The sequence below is a fragment of the Idiotropiscis lumnitzeri genome, chromosome 7 (assembly GCF_059441095.1).
Source record: "Idiotropiscis lumnitzeri isolate Australia: NSW breed Sydney's pygmy pipehorse chromosome 7, RoL_Ilum_1.0, whole genome shotgun sequence".
Lineage (NCBI taxonomy): Eukaryota > Metazoa > Chordata > Actinopteri > Syngnathiformes > Syngnathidae > Idiotropiscis > Idiotropiscis lumnitzeri.
In genome coordinates this window covers 8,217,763-8,241,155 of record NC_142397.1, presented here as the reverse complement: position 1 = coordinate 8,241,155, position 23,393 = coordinate 8,217,763, and the positions used below count along the sequence as shown (strand labels likewise).

The following is a 23,393-nucleotide window of genomic DNA, read 5'->3' as shown; positions in this document are numbered from 1 at the left end:
ACGTTTGGTAGCTCTACAGGGAGCGTTTGAAGCAACATTTGAACATTCTGAACTGTCATACAAGTGTTACGAAAGGTTTATAATGAAACTCAAATGAAGTAAAAATACTCGGGCTGATGAGGGTCGATACGTCTTCTTATATGTATTTTTGGCGGTATGCACCGATCTGTACTTGGACCCCAAAATAAATGCTCCGATACTAAGACACCGATGCTTTCACTAGGGCAGTAAATTTATTGCACTGCTCCGAAGAATGAGCACCTAAAAACTTTACAATTATAATTTTAAGATGATCATCACGTTCTCCGTCTGTACGATGAGCGTCTTACAAGACAAAATAAATTATTAAATAAATAAATAAATAAAGCCCAAGAAAATGCAAATTCTGTTATGACCTCCTTAACTTTTGCCTCATATTTCCTTTCCCAACAGGGGAGGATTTGTTGGGTGAGCGCTAAGACTTTTTACATCAGGTACGGCTCCCTCTGTGATATTTCCATCTCACCGCGGCCACTCAACCATCCCTAATCCAATTTCTCCCTCTAATTGTGCATCCTGTCAGACACAAAACATTTGCCAAGTATACACAGACAAACCTGGCACACCCACCTGCTTCATCGTAACACGCGTGAAAAGTATTTACAACTCCCCAGCTCGTCCCTCCCGCTGTGTAAACCAGTTACGAAAAAAACGAATGCAAGAAAAACCCGTGTTTTCATCGACGGTGCCCGCCGAAGCTGCGTCAGCGAGAGTCGAAAAGATTCATGTGGAAAATCAATGCACATACGTTGCAGTCATGGCGGATTACAGTCACAGCATAATGCATCTCTCCAAGTCATGTGGTATTGATTCCAGATACTTTCAAATTAAAATACCAGAAGAGGATGGCAAATTGAATATTGTGCGGTATTTGCGAAATGTCAACCGAGAAACATATACATTATTTCACATCATTTGAATTCAATATCTTCCCCTTTAGGAGGAGACGTTGTAGACGTATTCTCGTTCCCCAGAGGCCTGTTTTGAAACTTTTTCATTTCACTGTTTTCTATATAAGGCTTAGAAGTGTTTTTCAAGCAAATAATTACGCGTTATGTTGTTGTTGTACGTTGTCACACACCAGAAGAAAGCGCCTTCGTTTACTGCTGTCTTTATATTTAACAAATATGTATATATATATATTATATTATATTATATTATCTACTATATTAATACATTTGTATTGTATTGTTTTGTAAAACTAAACTAAAACTAAATCTAAAATAAAATAAAACAAAAGCTAAACCTAATCCTAAACCTAAAACTAAATTAAATGCGCCACATTAATACATTTGTATTGTATTGTAAATCTAAACTAAAACAAAACTAAAAATAAACTAAAGCCAAACCTAAAGCTAAACCTAAAACTAAACTAAATGCGCTATATTAATACATTTGTATTGTAAAACTAAACTAAAACAAACCTAACCTAAAACAAAGTGGTTTTGAAAAAAACAAAACGAAAACTAAAACCAATAAAAACTAACATAGCTGCCCTGAAACCTACCGTATTTTTACGGCCACAAGACGCGCTGCATCAAAGGGCGCAACACCAGTTGAGGGTGCTATTTCCGTATTTAATGCATATACTAGGCGCGCCGCACTACAAGGCGCTAGCTCAACTGCCAATAACAATGACTCTAACCAATAAAAGGTGTCTTGGCAATAGTCTACTAGACAACGTCAGGGGAGGGACTTCACTGGTCACCACACTCCTTAGAGTCACGGTTTCAAATCAAAACCAAAAAAAAAACTCAGCATACAAGCAAACAATGAAACAAAGAAATAAGATTAACACAAAACATGTATCTCTCATGCCATCTATATACCCAAAAGAAATACAAAATAACACAAAAAGATTATAGCAATGGCTTCTTGGGAGCCACTCACACTCAGCCAATCACATGGCTGTTTAGGGAGATGTGCCGTTGTGCTTTGGGCTTTTTGCAGTCTGTTGTCTAAACCTGGGACGTTTGTTGCTTGCAATAACATAAACGATAAGACAGACTACAACATTGTGGACAGCTGCCCTTTTGTCCAGCTTTCTCCTACACCATCACCCAAACACCATAGTCACATAATGTATAAGTCACGGTCAATTAGAAGCATTGATGACTCAGACTTTGTCCAGCAGGGTGTGCTAACATGCACTCCGAACAGCCCAATGAGTAAAAGGGTTGATGGTCGCGAGTGATGCTTAGTCCATATAATGAGCGCAGTCGCTTCACAAGGCGCTTTGTTTGTTTTGGGGAAGATTAGGGACTTTAAAGAGCGCCCTATGGCCCGGAAAATGCGGTACTTAAAAACACAAAATGACTTGGATTGAAATTCCCAAACTATAGTCACCATTTTTTGCCCACGCTGCTCACTCGTACTCACTTGTTTCTCCCATTTCGTATTCACTGTCTCTGAGCAGCTCAAAGATGTCCACCTCCAGCTTCCCGGTGACGGAGCGATTGCTGCTCCTGTTGATGCTGTCTTTGGCCAGCGTGATGGCCAGACGCTCGCCTCTGCTGCACTCCATCGGGTCATCAAGGATGGCAGCTGCACAAGACAGACAAGGGCGATATTGAATTCAAAGAAGCCACAAGACCTCAAATTGCACTGACATTTTATTTGATTGACGTCGTTTCCGCACCACTTACGTGGCTCGGAAAGTGCGGCGAATTTATCTCAAAGGTACTTTGGTGACATTTTGTTGGCTTTTCACGAGAAATAACCAAGGTTTGATAAAAGGTTTCAAATGTTTAGCCTTTTTTGTTTTTTTGTTTTTTACTTGACTGTTAAAATCTAAAGCTGACAATTCAGCAATGAAGGCACTCCAGTTACTCAAGCGGCACTACACTGAGGGGAAAAAAAAAAAAAAAAACAACAACAAAGTGTTCCAATAAAGTCTCTAAAGGACCTAAAAGTAATTTTTATGAACTTCTAGAAAGTAGTCTAGATTGTGCATGCATTGTGTTTTTGGAATAGTGGAGGATGTGCTTTTCAACTCGTGAACAAACGTGCGCATTTCTCTTTGTTCGCGTGCATTGACAAGAAAAATGTCTTTCATATGAAAAGTAAATAACATTTAGCTACAAGTTTAAATGCATTGCATATTATTATAAATCCATCCACTTTCCAAAGCGTTTATCTTCACATCGCAAGTGTGCCGCAGCCTATTGCAGTGGTGCTCGGGTGGTCCACCTTGAATTGGTTGCTAGGCAACCGCAGTATTGCATAATAGTGAACGTAAAAAAAAAAAATTAAATATGATCATCAAAACGTTCCATATACTCTTAAGTAGTCCGCCGTTAACAAAATTAAAGCTTTGTAATACACCTCTGAACTGTGAGGCCCAAAAAAAAACAGAAAAAAAAAACTGGCCCCGCACTGGGGACGTCCAAGCACATTTTTGGGGGGTAAGTCCGCCTGAGCCCCCCCCCCCCTTTCGCTCCGCCAGTGATCATTATCCCATTTCAAGGCTTAAAATCGGCGCCACTTAAGTTCATGTGCGTTAAGGCATAAAAGTTTGGTTTCCAAAATTTATAACGCACTCTTCTCAACATGGCCTAAAAAGCCGTACAATGACGGGGAATCCGTCAACACATTCAAAAGGGAGCTCGAGGGTTGATAAGTGCGCACGTGTTTGAAGTAAAAAAGTACAAATTGTGGCTTTTAACCTCTGACTAGTCGGTTGCATTCATTTTTTTTTTTTTTAAGTTCGGCGGGCCGGATTAAAACATTTGACGGGCCGCATGTGGTCCCCCGGGCCGTAATTTGCCCACACCTGATTTAGGTTCAAGTAAAACTCCAGCCCAGGTCAAATGAATGCACTTTTTTTGGCTTCTATACCCGTCAATGGCAGTGAAGGAGTTAACACAACAACCTCATTCCACCACAGCAAGAACGTAGAGTCCACTTCTTTCCTGATAATTAATCCTACACCAAAAGGTAATTTTCTATCGTGCTGTGCTTTGTCGGATTTATCCCAACGTTTGCACGACCTCGGGGGGGCATTCTCGTCTGAGATATTTGTCTTTACAGTCTGTGCCCACCCACGGCCTTTTGTTGGCCGCACAAAAATGAGCATCAGGTCTCGATAAGCGTAATGGAACGCATGTGATCTTGACTCAAATTAGTTTTTCCCCCTCCTGCTTTTCCTCATCTCATTAGTGCTAAATTTCTTTGACAAGAACAAAATGTGTGATATCACCCCCCCACCCCCCCCTCACCCCCACTGCCGCCAGCCACGTTGAGTCAGAAAATGGCACACTGCACGCGTTTGGATGCATGTCGCTGATCTATCCAGACTAGTCGGCGCGTGTTTGTTAAATGAAACTTTGAATTGTGACATGGCCCGGACATTAAGGGCGGGTCGATGTGACAGCTGGCAAACAAGGAAGACTGATTTCATACATGGGGAAAACACGAGCTGGCCCTTGATCCAGCGGAGGCAATCAATGAGTTTGCCGGAGGGGTGTGCTAAGGCTGTGGACCGTGGAAGAAAGTCTTTGTGACAACAGACATTTAAAAAAACGATTCCTCCGAGAGCGCAAAGCAGCAGAATGTGATCTTAGGAGGTCTATTAGTGTCTCTCACAGATGCGATCCTTTTGTAAACAGGCACGCCTGGCTGATTTGCGACGGAACGCACACCCTTTGAGCATTAAACGGCACCAAACTATAAAGCAAATCAACTTTTTCAGCCGCAATAATAGTTCAATGGGGTGGACGGGGAGCCTTTATGGCGCGGTGCAGTGCAATTACTGCATCGCAATTTTATGCGCGCCGGCAAACGACGAGAGTTCAGGTGGGTTCGCGAGGGTGCAGTTTGGGAAGGTTAGCCTCCGATCTGGTGTGGGCTTGTCAACAGGTGGGATGCCAAAAGCGGCATCAGCTGCATGCATGAGTAGCGTGACGTCGCACCAGTGCGGCAAAACGTAAAAGGAAAGCAGTAGTCAGGAGTTGTGGTAGAGTGTTATGGAATTGGAGCACATCTACTTTGGAGTTTTGAGATCTGTTGGTTGCAGCCGAATATTTAAGGGTGTGCAAAAAAAAATAAAATAAAAATGGACTCACTCAACTATCAGGATTTGATTTGCTAATATTCAATATATCAGTGCTTCTCATTTATGTTCTGTTCCGCCCCCCAGCAAGAAGAAAATAATTCGCCCCCCACCACCACCCACTCTCCATTGCAATAATAGCATTTTCGTTGTAAAACAAAAGTTAATACTCGCTGCGCATAATGGGCAAGGAGAGTGCCACTGCCAACTACAGGAGTGGATGTGCAATTACATTTTATTGTAATACGACGGGGGAAAAAAGCATGTTCCCCAGGGTCCCACGCGCCCCAGGGGGGCCCGCCTCACTCTTTGAGAACCCCTGGAATAAATCAATGGCAAAGCAGAATCCACTTTCCCAATTTTTCAAAAAGCAAAAGTGACGCTACCACTTTCCTCCAGCAGATGGCATCACAGAGCCAATTTGCATGTGCACATTTATTCAGATTAAAAACCTGAGCGGAATAAAAATGTTTCATGTGCACACCCCTGTTGGAAATATTCAAACCCGATCGAGCCCATTTCTGTCAAAATTTTATTCAGAACTCATTGACATCAGCATGTTTGGACCAAACAACAGCCGCAATAAAAGCGTCAAACAAAATAAGTCTTCTATGTGCTCCTTGACAATTCAGCCAAAAACGGCAAACGGAATATTTATTTTAAGTGCAAATTGAACGTCATAAACGAGGCGTTCACAGATCAAACGGCGTCAGGAGTTCGTGCTGTGCGACGTTGCGTCGCCTCTTAACGGTGAAAAAGAGAAAGATGCACCTCCACTCTCGCCGCGGCTTAGGCGATGCGTCGTGCGAGCTCTCAGTTGAAGAAGTTCCAGTTATGTGTCAGTCAAGGGTAAGAAAGTCATTACCCTTTTGAGGAATCGCCCATCAACCGAGACGTCCATCAGTACTAAATGCGGATCGAATGAACTAGTTGAAGCCGACTCTACCTTGTACTTAATGACCAAGTGCTCTCGGGTGTCGATGGGGATAAAAGCCATTAAGCGCCGTGGAAAATGGTGGAGAGTTCACACGGACTTGACCTTTGAACAAAGAACTTTGAATATGTTATTGTCATGACTTTCATTGGAAATGGATTTTCTCCTCAGGTCATGTTTTATTCACAGGTAACTGTTTTGTTTGTTTTTTCTTTCTTTTTTTCAGTCACATTTAGTATTCAAGTCCAAGAAAATATTAACAATGAGGAGTGCAGAGTATGATGGGAAAATGAAGCTTCAAATTTGCATCATGAAACTGTTGTTGTATTTGAGTCCTCTAGATGGCACTGTTGGTTTAAAGTGGTTTAACGTTTAAGTGCCATCTACACGAGTCCAAAAATACTACAACTGGTTTGTTCATGAAGCAGATTTGAAGCTTCATTTACCCCTCACTAGTGCAGAAATGTAAAAATGTCCGTCAATGAGTCAAGTATGAGTATGGCTGGGTATCAAGTCAAAATGTCCAAAATCGATTAGATTCCATACACAACGGCCTGATTCGATTCGATTCGATTCACTTTGATTGATTTTCGATTCAATCAAGGATTTCACGCAGTACTCATTTTATTTTCGTATGGAAGGCATTCTCAGAAGAACCAATGCTGCAATTAGGACAAACTTCTTGCTTTAAATGTAAAAAAAAACGACAACAACATCATATTTACATTAAGAATTGAAGCCAATGCAGTTAAAAGATTCAATGACACTTTCATGAACATGACCTGATCAAAACAATCAATCCATCTGCTTTCATGCTTGTTGGCGCTGACTTCACTGCTTCTGACATTTCATTTTGATACGCTACTTTCGCTTTTTAGTGACAAGATCTCACGTGACGTCATGGAAATTTACAAGACATTATTAAAAGTATCGAAATATGCTTTTATGAATCCATATCGGGCTGTGACAAAGAAAATTGATTCAAATCAATATATTGATTTTTTTTTGTCTGACGAGTAAAAAAATAAAACCGCATTACTACCTCATCACTCAGTCCTGCTTACACCGCAGCACACGAACCAACAAAAAGCCAGACATCCTACTTGTGTGACGGCACAGAAAATGAAATTAAGCGTTCCTCCTTTTTTTTTAAATTTTTTTTTTTTTTAAATCAAGCTCTTCCCCAAACCCCGTGGTGCGCACGACTGCATGGAGGAAGCGCGTGGAGTGCCTTACATAATTATAAAAACTTGTTCTCACAAGACGAGGTGGCAAGAAATTGACTTCTTGTCGTCACAGAACGTACGGAACACAATCCGTGCAAACGGACTATGCGAAAAGATGGACTGCGCTGGCATTTAAATTGTTTGCGAGAAGCAATCAGAATCGCTTCATCACAGGGGGAATACAATACAATAACTGCTGTTGGAATGATGACAACAAACATTCATGAATGTTAAATTTTGATCAGGATTTTTTTTTTTTAACAGGATGGGAGAGTTGTTTTCGGAATATTCTGCACTCATGTCCGGATGTCTCTGCTTTATTATGCAGAATAATGTGTTAGATCAGATATCCGCCAACCATTTTTCCGCCACGGACCGGTTCATACAAGTCCAGAACTTTTGCGGATCAGCAACTGTTCTTGGGAAGCCATGAGCACTTGTATGCTAATGCTAACAGCTAGCTGCTAGCCAGTCGTAGCCACTAACGCCGGAGACGTGTGTCGTGTCATATAATGACGGCGTAACGAAGTAACGGAGAGAAGCCGGTCACTTTCCAAAATAGGATATTTCTGAGCCTCAAATAATAAACATGCCAGAAGTACCGCAAATTTTTGTTCTTTCATCTGTACAGTCCGGTCCAAAGTGGCCCGCGGACCAGTGGTTGGGGACTTCTGCCATAGATGACATAATAGTGGTCCATCCACCTCTGCTGGAGACTGATGAATTTTTATTTCATTCTGAAAAACTCGAGTACGACATGATAACCAAATCCCACATTGAGTAACAGTAACGCAGACGTAGATCGTTGTCTGTCCTTACATTCGCCCGATAACGCAAAAGGGGAAAAAAAAAAATCTAATTTCTCCAAGGAATGTCAAAACTGGGATTCAAACCCAAGACTTTCTGACTGATTTTTAAGTTAAAGGCAAAATGCAATCCTCAAATGTTTGCAGAATGACTCCACTCGGGTCGCTGCGACAATGTCAGTGTGATTACAGGACATCCACAAAGCGTAAAAAGCGCCAGTGGTGCAGCTGGCAGGCGAGCACTCAAATTGATGAAATGGGCGTCGCCAGGTCACACAAGGAGTGGCAGGTGTCAAATAAGACAAATTGCGGGCGATAACAGAAATCAAACAAAATCTTACAACACACTCATGCACACACACACACACAAAAAAAAGGGGACAAAGACGACGCACATGTGACACAACGACGACGTGTTGACTGTTCATCGGTTGCAATGAACTGCAAATATTCATCGAGAGGTGGCGGCAAGTAATCCTGCAATAAACGACCTGGAAAAAAATGAAAAGTTCTCGAGGTGGAAAGAGTGTGACATCAAACAGTCTGGCAGGCGTTTTCTAAACAAGTCAGGTCACGCAGACGTGAGCCGTCCGGATGGCAGCAGCCCGCCCACTCCACTGCCCCCGTGAGTGAATCCACGACACACAAGCCATACAAAATTCCACACCATCAGCAACACGTCAGTCTCGTCTGCTGCGACACTATGCCAATCTCAAAGCCCCGGAATACTCTGAAAGTAATTAATCAATGCAAAAGGAAAAAAAAAAAAAAGAAATTAAATCAGCTGAGCCGAAACCAACACTCATTTTTTTGGAACTAATCCGCTTCCATGCCTTTGCAAGAATTCTGACATGGAGAAGGAAGGGCTTTCATTTGACAGCGGCGCAAGCGTTGAGTGAGCGATGGTTGTCATGCAAAGACAGCCGAGGGATTGCGCTTCACCAAAGCCCTCGACACACTGCAGCGGGCAGACACAAAACGCGCAGGGAATTTCTATGTCAGCGGGTCAGGATAGATGGCGGAGTCGGACGGAGACTTTTCATTTGGAGACGGAGCAGATGAGTGGGGGAAGTAGAACGTAAAAGGACATTAGTAGCATTAGTGTACCTTTGCGACGGCAAGGGTGATACCTCTTCAATTAGCTCCAGATCATAACCTTGCTGGCGCTGCAACAATGCGTGCTTAATATAATCCCAACGAGGAATAAAAACGATTATTGTATACATCCCCTCTCGGATCAGTTAAGTAAGCATTTTTTCAGTTAAATAAATTACGAGATGAATTTAACGTAGAAAAACGGTTGATGATTGGGGGCCGGCTCATTTATGAGAGTGGGAGTAGGAAAAATTAAATGTGATTCTGAGAAAGTGGTTGGAAAGTTAAAATCTGGGTCGCAATTTCAACCAAAGCATAATGTGATGTGGGCCAGTGGTTCTCAACTAGTGGGGCGGGGATTCTGTGATGTTAACGAGGGCGCGTGTGACCCTAAGGAACATGCTTTTTTTTTTTTCGCTGTACAACAATAAGTGTAATTGCACATCCACTCCAGTAGTTGGCAGTGGCGCTCTCCTTGCTCTCTTCTATGATCCAAAAGAGGACTTTTTATGTTGATTTATTTATTTTTTTGTAGACTAATACAACTTAGTTTATTACGTTTATTAAATCAGTCACTCCCGGCATGTTTTAAGTCTTATTTATTTTTTTAATTTTCAAACCCAAAAATGCTTTGCCCTGGTTAAGGGGTACTTGGCTGAAAATCAATATTTGACAGCGAGTACATCACTGAAAAAAGTTTGAGAACCACTGATGTACGTGATGCAGCCTGTCCTGCAATGGGGATGTCTATCACTTAGTCAAAGCTATGTTAGATGCAGGGATCTAAAATCCTGTTCCTCCAGGGCCGGTGTCGAGCCTGTTTTCTGTCTCTCCTTGCTGCAACACACCTGATTCAAATGATCAGATAATCACCAAGGCCTGCAGAAGCAGGAAAACGATCCTGATCTTTTGAATCAGGTGTGTTGCAGCAAGGCGAGAAGGAACAGGACAGTGGTCCTCGAGGAACAGGATTGATTGAAATTTCCAAAATCAATTTGATTCGATTTATCGTTTCACTTGATTGATTTTGGATTCAGTTAAGGATTTTTCGCAGTACCTCTTTCACTTTGGTACTACCAGCCCAATTAAAATGAACATGCTTTTTGACGTCTATACTCGTCATTGGCAGTGAATGAGTTAAGCACCGCCTCGGTCGCAATCTGGAGGCACGTACCTCTCGCCGTCATATTTCTTCAGAACTGCTCAAAAAAAAAAAAAAAAAGGTAAGGATGTAGTAACCTGGTCTTGAATTGGTTAAAGTCACCACGGCCAGTCTTGATTTGAGGACATTGCAGCAAGTGGGAGCAGTGAGAGGGAGCTTTTGGGCTAAAGCACTTTCATCCCTTCGCTGATTCATTCATGAAAAGATCAACCCTTCTGGATCATAACATGATGACAGCCCTGGAAATGCGCATTGTGTGGTGTCTTGCAAAGTCAGTGTCAAAGCTGGGCACAACGATGACATCATCCTTGAAAGGCTGTGGGCTTTCTAAAGGAGGGAAGATGGATACGCAAGAAGACAATACGCACCGGGCCATGTTCCACCACTTTTGTAGGTCAAAAACATGTTGACGGAGAAGCTTTTCAACTTTTGAGTCGTGATCGTGTTTTGACATTTCAGAGCGTATTGTACGGACTTGTATGAACCGGTCCGCGGCGGAAAAACCGTTGGGGAGCGCTGCTTTCAACAAGAGAAGTTTAAACCGTCACCTTTTTAGTCTTGTGACAACAGAATAAATTCAAGTGTGACTACCGGTATAAAGTCAAATGAAATAGGGCCGTCCCAAATGATTATTTTTCTCCCGATTAATCGACTACCGTATTTTCCGGACTGTAAGCCGCTACTTTTTTCCTAGATTTTGAACCGTGCGGCTAATACAATGGTGCGGCTTTTCTATGGATTTTTCTTTCACCACTAAGGGGCGCTCTATAGTTCAGAAAATACGCTAAATAAATGTTGATTTTTTTTTATCTCTTAATTAGCAAAGTTGTTGCGGTGTGAAAAGGCTCAGTTTTTAGAATCTGTTAATGTACCTATGTGCATTCACAGTACAAAATTGTTCCGCGCATACAACTAATATTTTTCAACATACAAAACTGCGGCATATAACCTGATGCGGCTTGCACATCTTTTTCTTTTTTTTAATTGCTGCAGCTTATATACAGGTGCGCCTTATATTGCGGAAGATACAGCAAATAATTGTAAGTTTATTTAATTAGTCTAAAAAATTATTTTTGAACAGAATTTTCCAATACTCCAATTATATTGGCATTGACAATTGTTAATTCACAAAAAAACGTGTAAACACGAATTTAGATTATTTATTAAAGCAAAAAAAAAAAAGAACTTTTGAAATTGAATCAACTGCCACATCTCTTTTAAGCAAAGCTGTTGATAAGCACACCCGATTAATTCTCCCTCAGTTTTACAATCATAATGAGTGATATTTAACAAAAGTTCAGAATGAGTAACACGAGGGGGGACAAATACAGCGACAAGGCAAGTTATAATGAAAACGAATGTTTCGCCGAACTGGTTCAAATCAACAGATGGTGGTTGACAGAGCGAGAGTATGAAGGGTGCGACACCACGATAATCCCAACAAGGACAATAGAGACGAGCAATAGACGGATGATGTTTATTATGGAGGAAATAGCATCCATGTGGCAGTTGTAGTTTGAATTTAGGACCCAAGGGATGAAAGGATGGCAGGTTGGCAGGCAAAAAAAAAGAAGAAAACAACCCTTGGGGAATTTCAACTCTTAGTGGGTGTCATTAACTGTCAGTCGGCCTATCTCCCCGCACAGGCCTGGGCCTCCAGATAGAGGCATGTAATTGTCTGGAAGGTCAAGGGAAGCCAGCTGAGGAAAGATTAAGAGAGGAAAATATGGTGAGGAAAACAACTATTTTAGATATCGGGCGATGATGAATAAAAGAAGCAAATGATTACAAAACCTCTTTGAAAACTATCAAGGCGGTGCAGTGAAGGCCCGAAACGGAGCGATGACTTCAAACCTCCAACCATCCGTTTCCTATACCGCCAATTTTCACAAGGGTCGAGCGCAATATTCCCTCACTATCTCAGCCCACACGGTGGCGTGGTGGTTAAATTTTAAATTAAAAAGTAAAATCTGCATCAAAGGTTTGGCTAGACCACAGGTGTCAAACTCAAGGCCCGGGGGCCAGATCTGGCCCACAACCTCATTTTAGGTGGCCCGCAAAGGGAAAATCATTTGCGTCAACTTCCTGTTTCTAGCACATTTTCTTCACTTTTAACAACATTGAGAAATGAGATCTTGCCATTTATTTGTTACCAATCCTCCCCTTTTAAAATAGATTGAAAAATTGTTGAATAAAAACTTCCTTGACTTCTGATTTCAAAACTGGCTTTCCATCAATTTGTTGTGTGTAAGTGATCATACATTTATATGGTTTCTGCCCAAAGAAGAGTCATGGGTGGTGACATGAAAAACGAATATGGATTTTGGGTGTGAGATCGAGCTCTTGTTAGCGCTAAAAATATAGATTCTGTTCTTGCTGAGCAGAAATGGATAAATGAGCGGGAGAATGATATGAATCATTTGCAAGGGCCTTTAATTTGCAAAAGACACCACTCTCATCAAAACGCAAAACAAGAATTACGTTTAGGAATAGTTTGAGTGACGTTGGGCATCATAAGCGGTGGAGCGGTTCGCATCGCTGAGTTTCATGCGGCTTGCATGGAATCGATTTCCACTCGCTGCATTCATGCAACGTCTCCGGCCTTTGCTGTGACCTTGAATAGGATGAGCGCGACAGAAAATTGGATGGATTGATGCAAGTAAGGTCGGATGGACAGATCTATGGATGGATGAATGAAAAAAACATCTCTGGGTCTTTTGTCGATTACAAGTAGGGCCAATGTAACAGAATGACTCAGTCCGGTGGTAGCATTCTCCATTCTCAAACATAACTTAGACAAAGCGGTCCTGACGGAGTAGCACTTATCCACTTGAAGCGGAAAAAGAACTCAAACCGAGCTGAGCGGGAAATTGGCAGCTCTCAGGAGAAAGACAGTACTTTTGAAAAGATGAGAAAGCTCAAGATGATATCAGCGTTATATAGATTGAAAGCGCTGAGAGAGACATTTAAGAGGAAGGATGACAAGTTGAGGAGTTGGGTCCAAGGGAAGCCCAAAGTCCCACAGCTGTGCTCCTTATATGTCCAGGGAGAGAATAAAAATGAATATGCCAAGTTCGTTCGTCTCTTAGTTTTAAAAGCAAAAACAGGTTATAGACACGGGTGCACAAAAGTGGTGCTTCGGTGCGCATGAGCACCGAAAATTAAATTTTGTGCTCCGGTTCAAGTCTGTCAGCTAACTTTAGCGCGTTAAGAATACGCCCGGCTAGGTCAGCCGCCAGAATAATCGCGTCCGAGGTCCAACTTCCAAATAAACGCTAAGTAAGGAATCGATAACCATGTACAGTGTTACTTGTTTCGCTTTCATTTTCAAGTTAATCCATGCGACACGTTGCATTGTAACGCATAATCAACCGTTGTGGTAATTTGAGAATCCCGACAACATTTTAGAATATATAGCTGTGTGTCTCAGCTAATGCTGTATCTACTGATGACATCCACAAAAGGAGAAATACAAAGATTAAAAAGTATTGGGCCTAAAATTGAACCCTGGGGAACCCCACATTTAAAGTGAGATGGGAATAAAAGCAGTTAGAAGCAGTACCAAAGACGCCAACTGGGTTTTTAACAAAATGTGGTGATCTACCGCATCAAAAGCAGCGCTTAGATCCAGAATCATCAAGTCTGTGATTTTTTTCACATCTGCAAAGAACCTGCACTGTCTCTGTACAAAGGTTTTATCCTAAAACCAAATTGCTATTTCTCTAAAATATTATTTGTATTGAAAAATGATTTAATTAGAATTTATTTTTTTTTTTTCTAAAAACACTCAGTTGGATACAGGTGTGTTATTATCACAAATGCTGGGATCCAAACTGCTCTTCAGAAGAGTCTTGTAGGGACGTTGCGAACCATGATTGCGAGAGTGTGCTGAATTACGTCTGTGCTTATCTTATCAATGGTGTCCACAAGGCCCGCAATTAAATACACTCACTTCCCCAACATACTCCACTATTATCCTGTGCTGATCTGAGATGGTACTACTCCCTAATGAGAGCATTTCTTTTGTCGGTCAACAGAGCTCGACAATGCTGGTTGCAAAACTGGATGAATGTAAGGGACAGAACGCAGCTTGAACATTTAACCTTATAAATAATGGATGTTGGAAAAATGAAAAAGTAGAGAAGATGAGAGTGGTTTATTGTACTCTGTTGGATTTACAAGACTTTTTTTTTTTTTTAATAACTGCATCCCTAACTTTTGTTTCAACTTGGGAAAGGCTGGCTTCAAGATTTCTTGCGGACATTGCGACCACAATGCCCTTTTTTTTTCCCATTTATGTCGGATTGTAAAACAATCTCATCAAAACTGCGGTTGTAATTGATTTTACTAACACACGATAATTGGTTGGCCCTGACCTTTATGCACAACCTTATCTGTTGGCACGGCGTACACTTTCAAGCCTTCGGGCTGTCTGCCTCGAGGGCCCTTCCTCTCGAGGCAGGCACACTCTGCGCCTGCTCTCGAGCCCCAGGGCATTTTGTCCGGTTGCCATCCCGTGAAAAGGCTGCCTACAAGGGTCTGTCAAAGCCAGGTGTTGAAACCGTAAAGGTTAGACTGCTTGCCAACACTCACATCAAAATAAGCAGTGCGAGACTCTTGAATACCAACAATGAACCACGAGTAAAAAAAAAAACTACGAGCAGCCGAGTTGTCACACTTAAAGAATCTGTCCAGCCAAGATGGCTGATTTTTCACTTACAAGCTCAGTTTATACATTTTTTGATCAGGAAACTGAAATTTGTTACAATTTTCCTTTGTATGCATTCATTTTGGAGAAATTAGGAAATAAGTGACAACTTGAAAAACGGCTACTTTTATTGAAGAATATGGCCACGCCCCCCAAAATAGCTAGCTAGCTACATAGCTAGCTAGAAAGCTAGATAGAGACCGCTCGCTAGCGAGCAAGATGGATAGCTAACTGGAGTGCTAGCTAGATAGCTAACTAGCTATATAAGGCAGACAGCTATCGCGATAAGACGGATACTTAGCAAGATGAGAGAGATAGTGAGATAGCTAGCGAGATAGCTAGAGATATACAGTAAAAAAAAACAAACAAACAAACAAAAAAAAACACCCAGTATGGCAGAGTTTGTATCGAGTTGTTTCACTTACAGCTCTTTAAACATGGTTACACAGTGTGAAGGGCCACGGGAGTCTTAGCAAAAGACTCCAATGCCCAAAATATTATCACACTGTTGTTGGCGAATAGCGACAGGGACCGGAGCTAAAGAGAATTAGGTTGTGACAAATCCACAAAGAGATATAAAATAAAAATACTAGGTGGGGACGGAAAGAAGAGGGGCGATTTAGACTTGTGAGAGAAAGAGAGCTACCCAATCTCAAAACATCCTGAGACTGATATTTCAACAAAAAACGAGAGGTTAACAAAAATCAAACATCAGTAATAAAGGGTCAGCGAAACAACCAAGTTACAAGCCTGTAATGTTCCAATTTTAGCCATTAGAGTCGTTTTCAGTTGTGACGGCGGACATGACACGCTTCTCTGTCTGCTCTTTGTGATTCGTAATGTCTACGTGACCACGTCCCCGCTGATTATCATTATTTTGTTTGATCTAATTAAAATGATGAACATAGTAACAAGTAAAACTCTTGCATCATTAAATTTCAGTCTGGTTGGACAGCTTTTAATTATCCCAGAACAGAAAGAACAACTCTGCCTGCTGATGGCAAAGACGAGGCATACGAATGCTCGTGTAATTGGCAAATAATGTTTTGTTTTACTAGCCCCGATCAAAACCCGCTCAACAAAAGCAGTTTCCACGGATAGGTGATAAAAATCTAACAACACCCTACGGGATGTAAAGCAGAGTACAGTATTACATTGACTTTCAACTACATTTTCCGTTGAGATCAATTATACTTTGGAGTAGCGTAATTCATTGTGTCTGAGCCATAAAAACCTTTATGAACAAAATAGTAGGCAGATACAGGATATATACTAAATGTCTACGCTTCTCACAAACCTTTTGCATGTGCAACTGTTGAATGTTTCAATGTTTTTTTTCCACAACTTGCTGTAATAAAGAGCTGAATAGCCCATGTTATGAAAATATCCCCGGCCTGACGACTGCCAAGTTGGCAATGCAAATGAAAATCTGCTTCTTTTTCTCGCCAGAATATAAAAATGTGAACTATTTATTTATTTATTTTTTTTTTTTAAAGAAATAATTGCTAAAATTGGTGTGACTCTATGTCTATGTTGACAAAAAATCTAAGCGGAACCTTTTGGAAGATTCGCAATGGTGAGCGACTGTTGAAAAACGGTTTGGTGACGTCTTGGTCTCATGATGTCAAAATGTCAACTGCATGATGAATATGATAGCTGAATTTCACATTTTAATTGATTCCGGAATTGATCAATGATCAATTAATAAATAGAACAGCATTTGTGATTTTTTTTTAATCAACTTATTAGAGAACAAGTGTTGTAAAAAAATTAATCAAATAAAAAAAAAATACGGAAACATGAAACAGTTGGACATGTGCATACACGTACGTCACTCTCACACTCTCTCTCTCTCTCTCGCTCTCTCTCTCGCTTTCTTCAACAGACATTCTTTGCTTCTCACGTTGTTGGCTAAAGCGATCCAACAATGGCTCGAGATATTTAAAGGAACACTTCTCCAATTTATTTGTGGAGCTTTAAAGTGTCCAACCTTCTCGACCACTTTACTTATATATTTATTTTTTTCAGTTTTGGGATGGGGGATAATTTAATGAAACGCCCAAAGCACAACAAGTGCACACATGCTATACATTTACAAAGTGAAGAATGGGAACATGATTATAAAAAGTGTTTCCTTGGCATGAATAAGCACTAATCAAATCTTGCCATCTAATTCCCCTTAAAAGCAGTGCTGTCCACAGCACGTGGGGCGTAATGGATGAGGAAAGGGAAGCTCGGCGGCGCAACAGCTTGAGGAGGCGAGGAGGAAATTGATGTCCTTGTCTTGGAAGATTCAGCGTTGCAAGGTGCAAATGTGCGCTGAAAAGTAAACTAGGAAATGTCGCTCGTTCTTCCGAGATGGGAATAAATGCATGGAATTGAAGCCCACGCAGTTTTCATGAAAAGGAGGGAGAATTATGTGGAATGGTGCCTCGCGCTTTTTATGTTTTGTAAGCCATCGAACATAATGCATTTAAAAAAGAAAAAAGAAAAAAAGAGCCTCAATAAGAGAATATGATGTCAAAATAGTATTTGCCGAGATCCGCTCAATTTTACCATTAACGGCTTCCAACAAAACTTTGCAATATTTACATTAAAATTAATATTTGTCTTCAGGATTTTTTTTTCTAAATATAAGTGGCTTCAAAAAAACACACCTGCCTCACAGTTGAGAGGACACGGGTTCGAATCTTCATTCAGGCCCTCTGTATGCAGTTTCCTTGCTTGTGTGACTTTTTTGCAACTAAAAAATAAAAACTGTTTGATTAATTGGTCATTTTGCTGTTATTTGTGAGTGCTCATATATATTTTTTGGGGGGTGCATTTATCTGGCAAACCCAGTCATGGGGCCATTTCCATATCCGCGTACTGCAAAATTCTTGCAAAATAATCTTTTGTCATCAATTAAACTGTAAATTTGAAAACATGCTATTTCCCGAGATGGTGATTAAGATCCTTTCTTGAGAATTATCTACCAAGTAACTGCTCTAAAAACATTTACTGTAATTGATAAGAACACGGCTATGTTGACATGGATGCATTTATTCTGATTAAATACCAGATAGGAATAAAAATAAATAAATTCATGTACACACACCCCTTTTCTCAATATTCTGACCCGATCAAGCCCATTCCTATGACGATTTTATCCTGAGCGAGATTGATGGTTTCAGTCGATTAGATAATCCGATCAGCCGAAATGACGGAATAAACTGTCTTTACCGTGCTTGTCCGTGATGTCATTATACACGTTTCCGTTTGTCCCGGAAGTTAGTCGAAGCAGATGGAACGAAAGACGAGGCAGACGAAAGAGGGAACTGCTCCATTTTCAGCTCCGTTATGAAGTATTATCTCGACGTAAACGCTAACTTTTAGGGTGAAGACTTGAAACAATCAAAATAGATTAAACAACAATAAAAGCTTTAAGTCCGACAAAACTTTATTCGCCACGTTTGGGAGCTGAGGCAATTGCTTGTGTTCGCCGAATGGTATGTTTGATCTCGCAAGTCGACTGGAATAAGATCCGGCCGCTCACAAAAGCGTCTAATGAGAACAAGCACCATAGAAAGCAGATGCATGCCGTGTGGTAGAGCTGAAGGAAAAAAAACAAATCTTTACTTGCAGTCCCGACCAATATTCGCTTGGCATGTCATTATCGGCTAGTTTATATATTGCGGTCTGGCGTTATAAGTTGAATCTGCAGCATGATTTGCAAACCATTTATCCCGTTGAAAACCTGCTCACTTTCAGGTTGACAGTAGATGAGCACAAAGAGAGGAGAAACAAACAACTCTTATATACATCTGCGCCTAATAGTCCAGAAAATACGGTAACTCTGTTTTTATTTACTTCAAAAATTAATTTGCATATCTAGCAAAGCCAAATTCCATCTTAACTGTACATCTTTAGCACATGATCTCAGAACAAAACAGCTGGCTTAAGTTACCACTGGGCCTTGCAAACCAACACTGGTGGAGTGTTAAATGTACTGTAGAAGTTTTGAGAAAAAAATAATAATTCCCATACTGATGACTCAGTTTCGATCAGATTGAAGGATCACACATTTCATATTTGGTGATTTCACATTAATTATTCAAGTAAATACGTACTAATAAAAATAATAGTAGAAGAAAAAATGCAATTAATGGCAATTATGGATTTTTTTGCAATTAATTAGTTAAAAAAAATTAATTGCTTGACATCACAACTTTGGCATTTTCTTGTTTTCAAGCACAGCATTATCCATTTAACCTTCTTCCGCACCGCTTGCCTACTCGGATTACACGGCGTGATTGATTGAGTCGCATGGGAGGAGTTACATTACATTTCCGCCATGCGTAGATTTACTACCGTAATTACTAATTACGTTACGGTTGTGCTGGTTGAATTCCAATTGTTTGTCAAAATAATGGAATCTCACAGGGGGGGAGGGGTCCATACAGAGAAGTGTTTGGTTTTGAATATCTGTGACGCCATGGGGTCGATGAGAAAACAGCAACACTGGCGATGCTGTACTCTTTAAGATTGCACTTTTAAAAGCACTAAACCCATCCCGGTGCGTAGCAAAACATCCATTGTAATTACTACGTTAATAATTTAACTACCAGTGTTTTCAAGTTCTACCTTTAGGGAAAAGTTGCAAGCGTGTTATACGGCACTCAAAGGACTTCTGGACTAATGAGAAAACATGAATTTCAATTCATTTGTAACAAACCACTTGAGGAAACATTCAATCATGAAAGTGTGTTTTCGCTTGTGTGTGTGTGTTTATTTGGAAAACAAACATTACACACGACTGTTGACTGTGACGTTATCAGATTCCCTGAATAATTTATTTGGTCACCTCAGCAGCCAAGCAGCGTGCATAATTGCATAACATCACTCCTCTCTGTCATTGCGGCCAATAAAAAAAAACAAAAAAAAACATTTTGTCTCCCCTTAAGGGTCGTCTCCTTTGCTACACTGCACCCGTACCTTATTAAAAGCAGAGATTTATTCAAACTGCTCCCTCAGGATGGATGGTACTTCTGGGTGGAAATGATCCTACTCTTGACAGAACTCACTTTTGTGCTCAAGGTCGAGGAAAGCGCAACATGACGTAGTTTGTTGAAATAGTGATCAACTTTTGGAAAACTATCCGTGCACATCTTCATTGGTTGCTGTTTACCTATATCAACAAATATGTATTTATTTAGAAAAAAAAACACTTAAAACTTCTCATCCAGCATATTTGACGGCGATTTTCTACACATGTTGAACCTTCCGCCTTAAACAATGCTCCCGTTAATTTAAAGATTTTTACGAGTCGATCTGCGTCATACCGCCAATATTTTCGCCCACCCGCGCATTTGCTGACTTGTATCTGCAAATCCCAATGAGTCATATCAGTATCAGAGTCCATCACCTCCAGATTTCAATTTCAATAACCCTCACCGCATGTGTTCTTACCTTGAGGCACATACGGAATTTGTGTGCTGCGTGAAAACAACATGCATCTCTTGACACAACCTTGGCAACCTGTCCATTTATTTTTTATTATTATTATTTTTTTTTTTACAAGCGCTCGCGCACATGATGCAAATGCAATGCTGTTTTATTTTATTTTATTTATTTATTTTTTTTGCATTCTGTCAAGGGGATAACGGGGGAAAAGAAAAGTTAGGAATTCCAACAAGAGTGACCCACTGGCTTTACTACGTGATACTTGCAGTAGGAAACTTATGCAGGACATTCCGTTTTCAGGATATCTTTGTGTTTGCTGATTTAAGTCACAGGAGGCGGCAGAGTATTAACTTCACAAGCTCGCCTTCCGCTGAGAATCTCTACATCAGCCGCGCCGGGCTTTACCTTTCTTATGTGCGCCGATCACAAGACAAACTCTCAACCACCCAGAAAGCTCCACTGATGTCAGCCTTGGGAACTCGTGTAAACATAGCACAGGCACGGAGAATGGAGCAAATGGAATACAGCCCACCAAAAATCCTTGAACATGTGCTCCCAAAGTGTACGGCGAAGAAAGGGGAGCAAAGAAGGAAGAAAAAGATTTGCTTGCCTTTTTGTCTGACGGGTGTGCGCTCGGTGCTGCGACGGCGTTGCTTTGCAACTGCTTCTTAAGAAATATCTCTTGCGGGGGATGTGTTTATTGGGGCGCAGTGGAAGCTTTTAGTCAAGGTAAATTTGGGTATGCCCCCCTTGTATGTGAGGTTGGCACTTGCGTTTTTGAAATTGTTTTTCTTTAGGAGGTGAATTAATGGCGTGATCCAGCTATTCGTCTATTTTCAATGCATTAAGTATTCCCACCTACGAACCTCTGTCAAATGAAAATTCCCTCACCCGGGAAAAAAATGTATACATTCAATTTTCTACTACTATATTAGATTAACGATCGATTCCTCACACGGAAATGTTGATACCCGGAAACCGGAAGCCATAGCGACGCCGCAGTAGCGCAAACTCAAGCAGTTCCCGAAAACAAGGAAACGATTCCGGCAGTTTACCTGCTCAGAGGAAATTGCTTGCGGCTTGACGGACGAAGTACAGCGGCGTAAATGAACGTGTCCAGGAATGCTTTAACTCTTGTCGTGCTAAAAGCTTCCCGTTAACTGGGCCGCTAATTAGAGAGAAGTGTAGCTCACTATAGCGCCATCTATGGGCAGAGAGGACTTCGAAGCGTCCCGCGGCTGGCTTCAAAAGTAGCATGCCGTCAACTGAGAGATGCCGTCTTGTGTGGTGAGGGAGTGGAAGAAAAAACTAAAAAAATCTTTTTTTAAAAAGCTGTATTTTATTAACATACTTGCACGTTCATACAGGGCATTTACCATGGTCGTTTCCCTCATAAGGAAATTCTGTTTTATGGAAAGATTGTACAATGCAAATATGATTCTGTACTAGAGAATACTTACTGTATTATTTGTCCTGTTGAAGGTCAAAGGGAAATTGTTCCACTCCCCCAATATATTCCTTAAAAAATGACTTCTTTTAGATATCACTGACATTATAGTACACCGTATAGTGATAGACCGATATGGTTTTGTTCAGGGCCGATACTGATAACTGATACTAGTTGTCGCGGTGGCCGATAACCGATATTTTAAGCCGATATTCATTTGTTGAAAAAGGGGGGAAAAAATGCTGGCTTTAAAATGTTTTATTTATTTATATTTTTTATTTTAAGGTTATGTATCCATTTTATGTATGTTGAAAATTGTCACAAATGAGTCTAAAAAAAAAGTTGTAAAAAAAGAATTGTGATCGAATCGTGATTTTAATTGTAAAGATTTTTTTATACTTTTGCCATATTGCCCACCCCGAGGGAATAAAAGATTATTTTGTCACATAATGCTAAGAATAATAGACTTTCAGACCTTTCACCGATATATAGTCATTATTTGTTGGACTACCAAAGTACAAAAGTAATGTACCACTAGTCTGGATAAAGTTCTTTCTGTCTTTTATTTACTTGAGTACAATTTCTGGCTACTCTATGCGTCGTTGTTTATTGTCAGCCATTTGGCTCAAATCTGCGTCCGAATTGTGTAACCAGAGGGGTTTGTGTAGTCACTGAATCCATTGTCAAATAATCTGCGGCTTTATATTTAAAAGGCACAATCTAACCATTTACTATATGCGGCGCTTTTAAGGGTGCCCCAGCTTCATTGAGGTCTCTCACAAGTGGGAGGAGATCACAGGACAGGACACGCTAAAGGATTTACATCCCTAAGCTGTCCCTTGAGTTCTCCGGATCGGTAAGAGAGCTGAAAGATGCTGCCAGGGAATATGATAGGTGCTCTGACCCATTTTGTTAGTGTGACAACAAGCCTCTCAAGAAGCCGAGGCGGAGAAAGATTGTGAATAAATGGGCAAGTGAAGCTAACGAATACAGACAGCCTGGCCCTCGATGTTTCCCTGAGGACTTAATCATGAAAAATGTTTTTCCAACAAATGTCAGAGGCGGTGAAAATAGTCTATTCTCAAACATTCCCTGGCTGCCCCTTTGCATAACTCAATGCTTGTATACACTGAAACCTGAAATGTGTGGATTTATTGCTCATCAATGACACATCCAGAAAATAATTAAAATTAGAGTCCTTAGGATTGTTTTTCGATATATTATTACCAATGTGTGGTTTATTTCCAAAATTTCTCTTTGGCAGGACTTTTTGTGTTAGCCTCGGATGAGCTGAAAACCGCTCTGCCCCTCCGTCATATGGTGCTCACCACCACACACTGGTCCAATGCGGACCAGACGTTGTTGGAGGTGCCGAGGACTAAGAGGAGCCTCAGAGGGGAAATTTGTAGTTTGGACAGCTCTCCTGTAATTTTTCTGACACAGCTTTATGTCCTGGTCTTCGTAATATCAAAACATTGATGGAT

At 40.8% G+C, this 23,393-nt stretch overlaps 1 protein-coding gene across 4 annotated transcripts in view; it reads right to left on the bottom strand.

The window, feature by feature from the left end:
- Window positions 1–23,393, bottom strand: part of grik4 (glutamate receptor, ionotropic, kainate 4) — a 246,026-nt gene that overhangs the window by 114,121 nt on the left and 108,512 nt on the right. For all 4 annotated transcript variants that reach the window (XM_088300430.1, XM_088300429.1, XM_088300432.1 and 1 more), the window contains one exon: window positions 2,419–2,583. In XM_088300430.1, coding sequence (XP_088156556.1) covers window positions 2,419–2,583 — 165 coding nt within the window. The remainder of the gene's footprint in view (window positions 1–2,418; window positions 2,584–23,393) is intronic.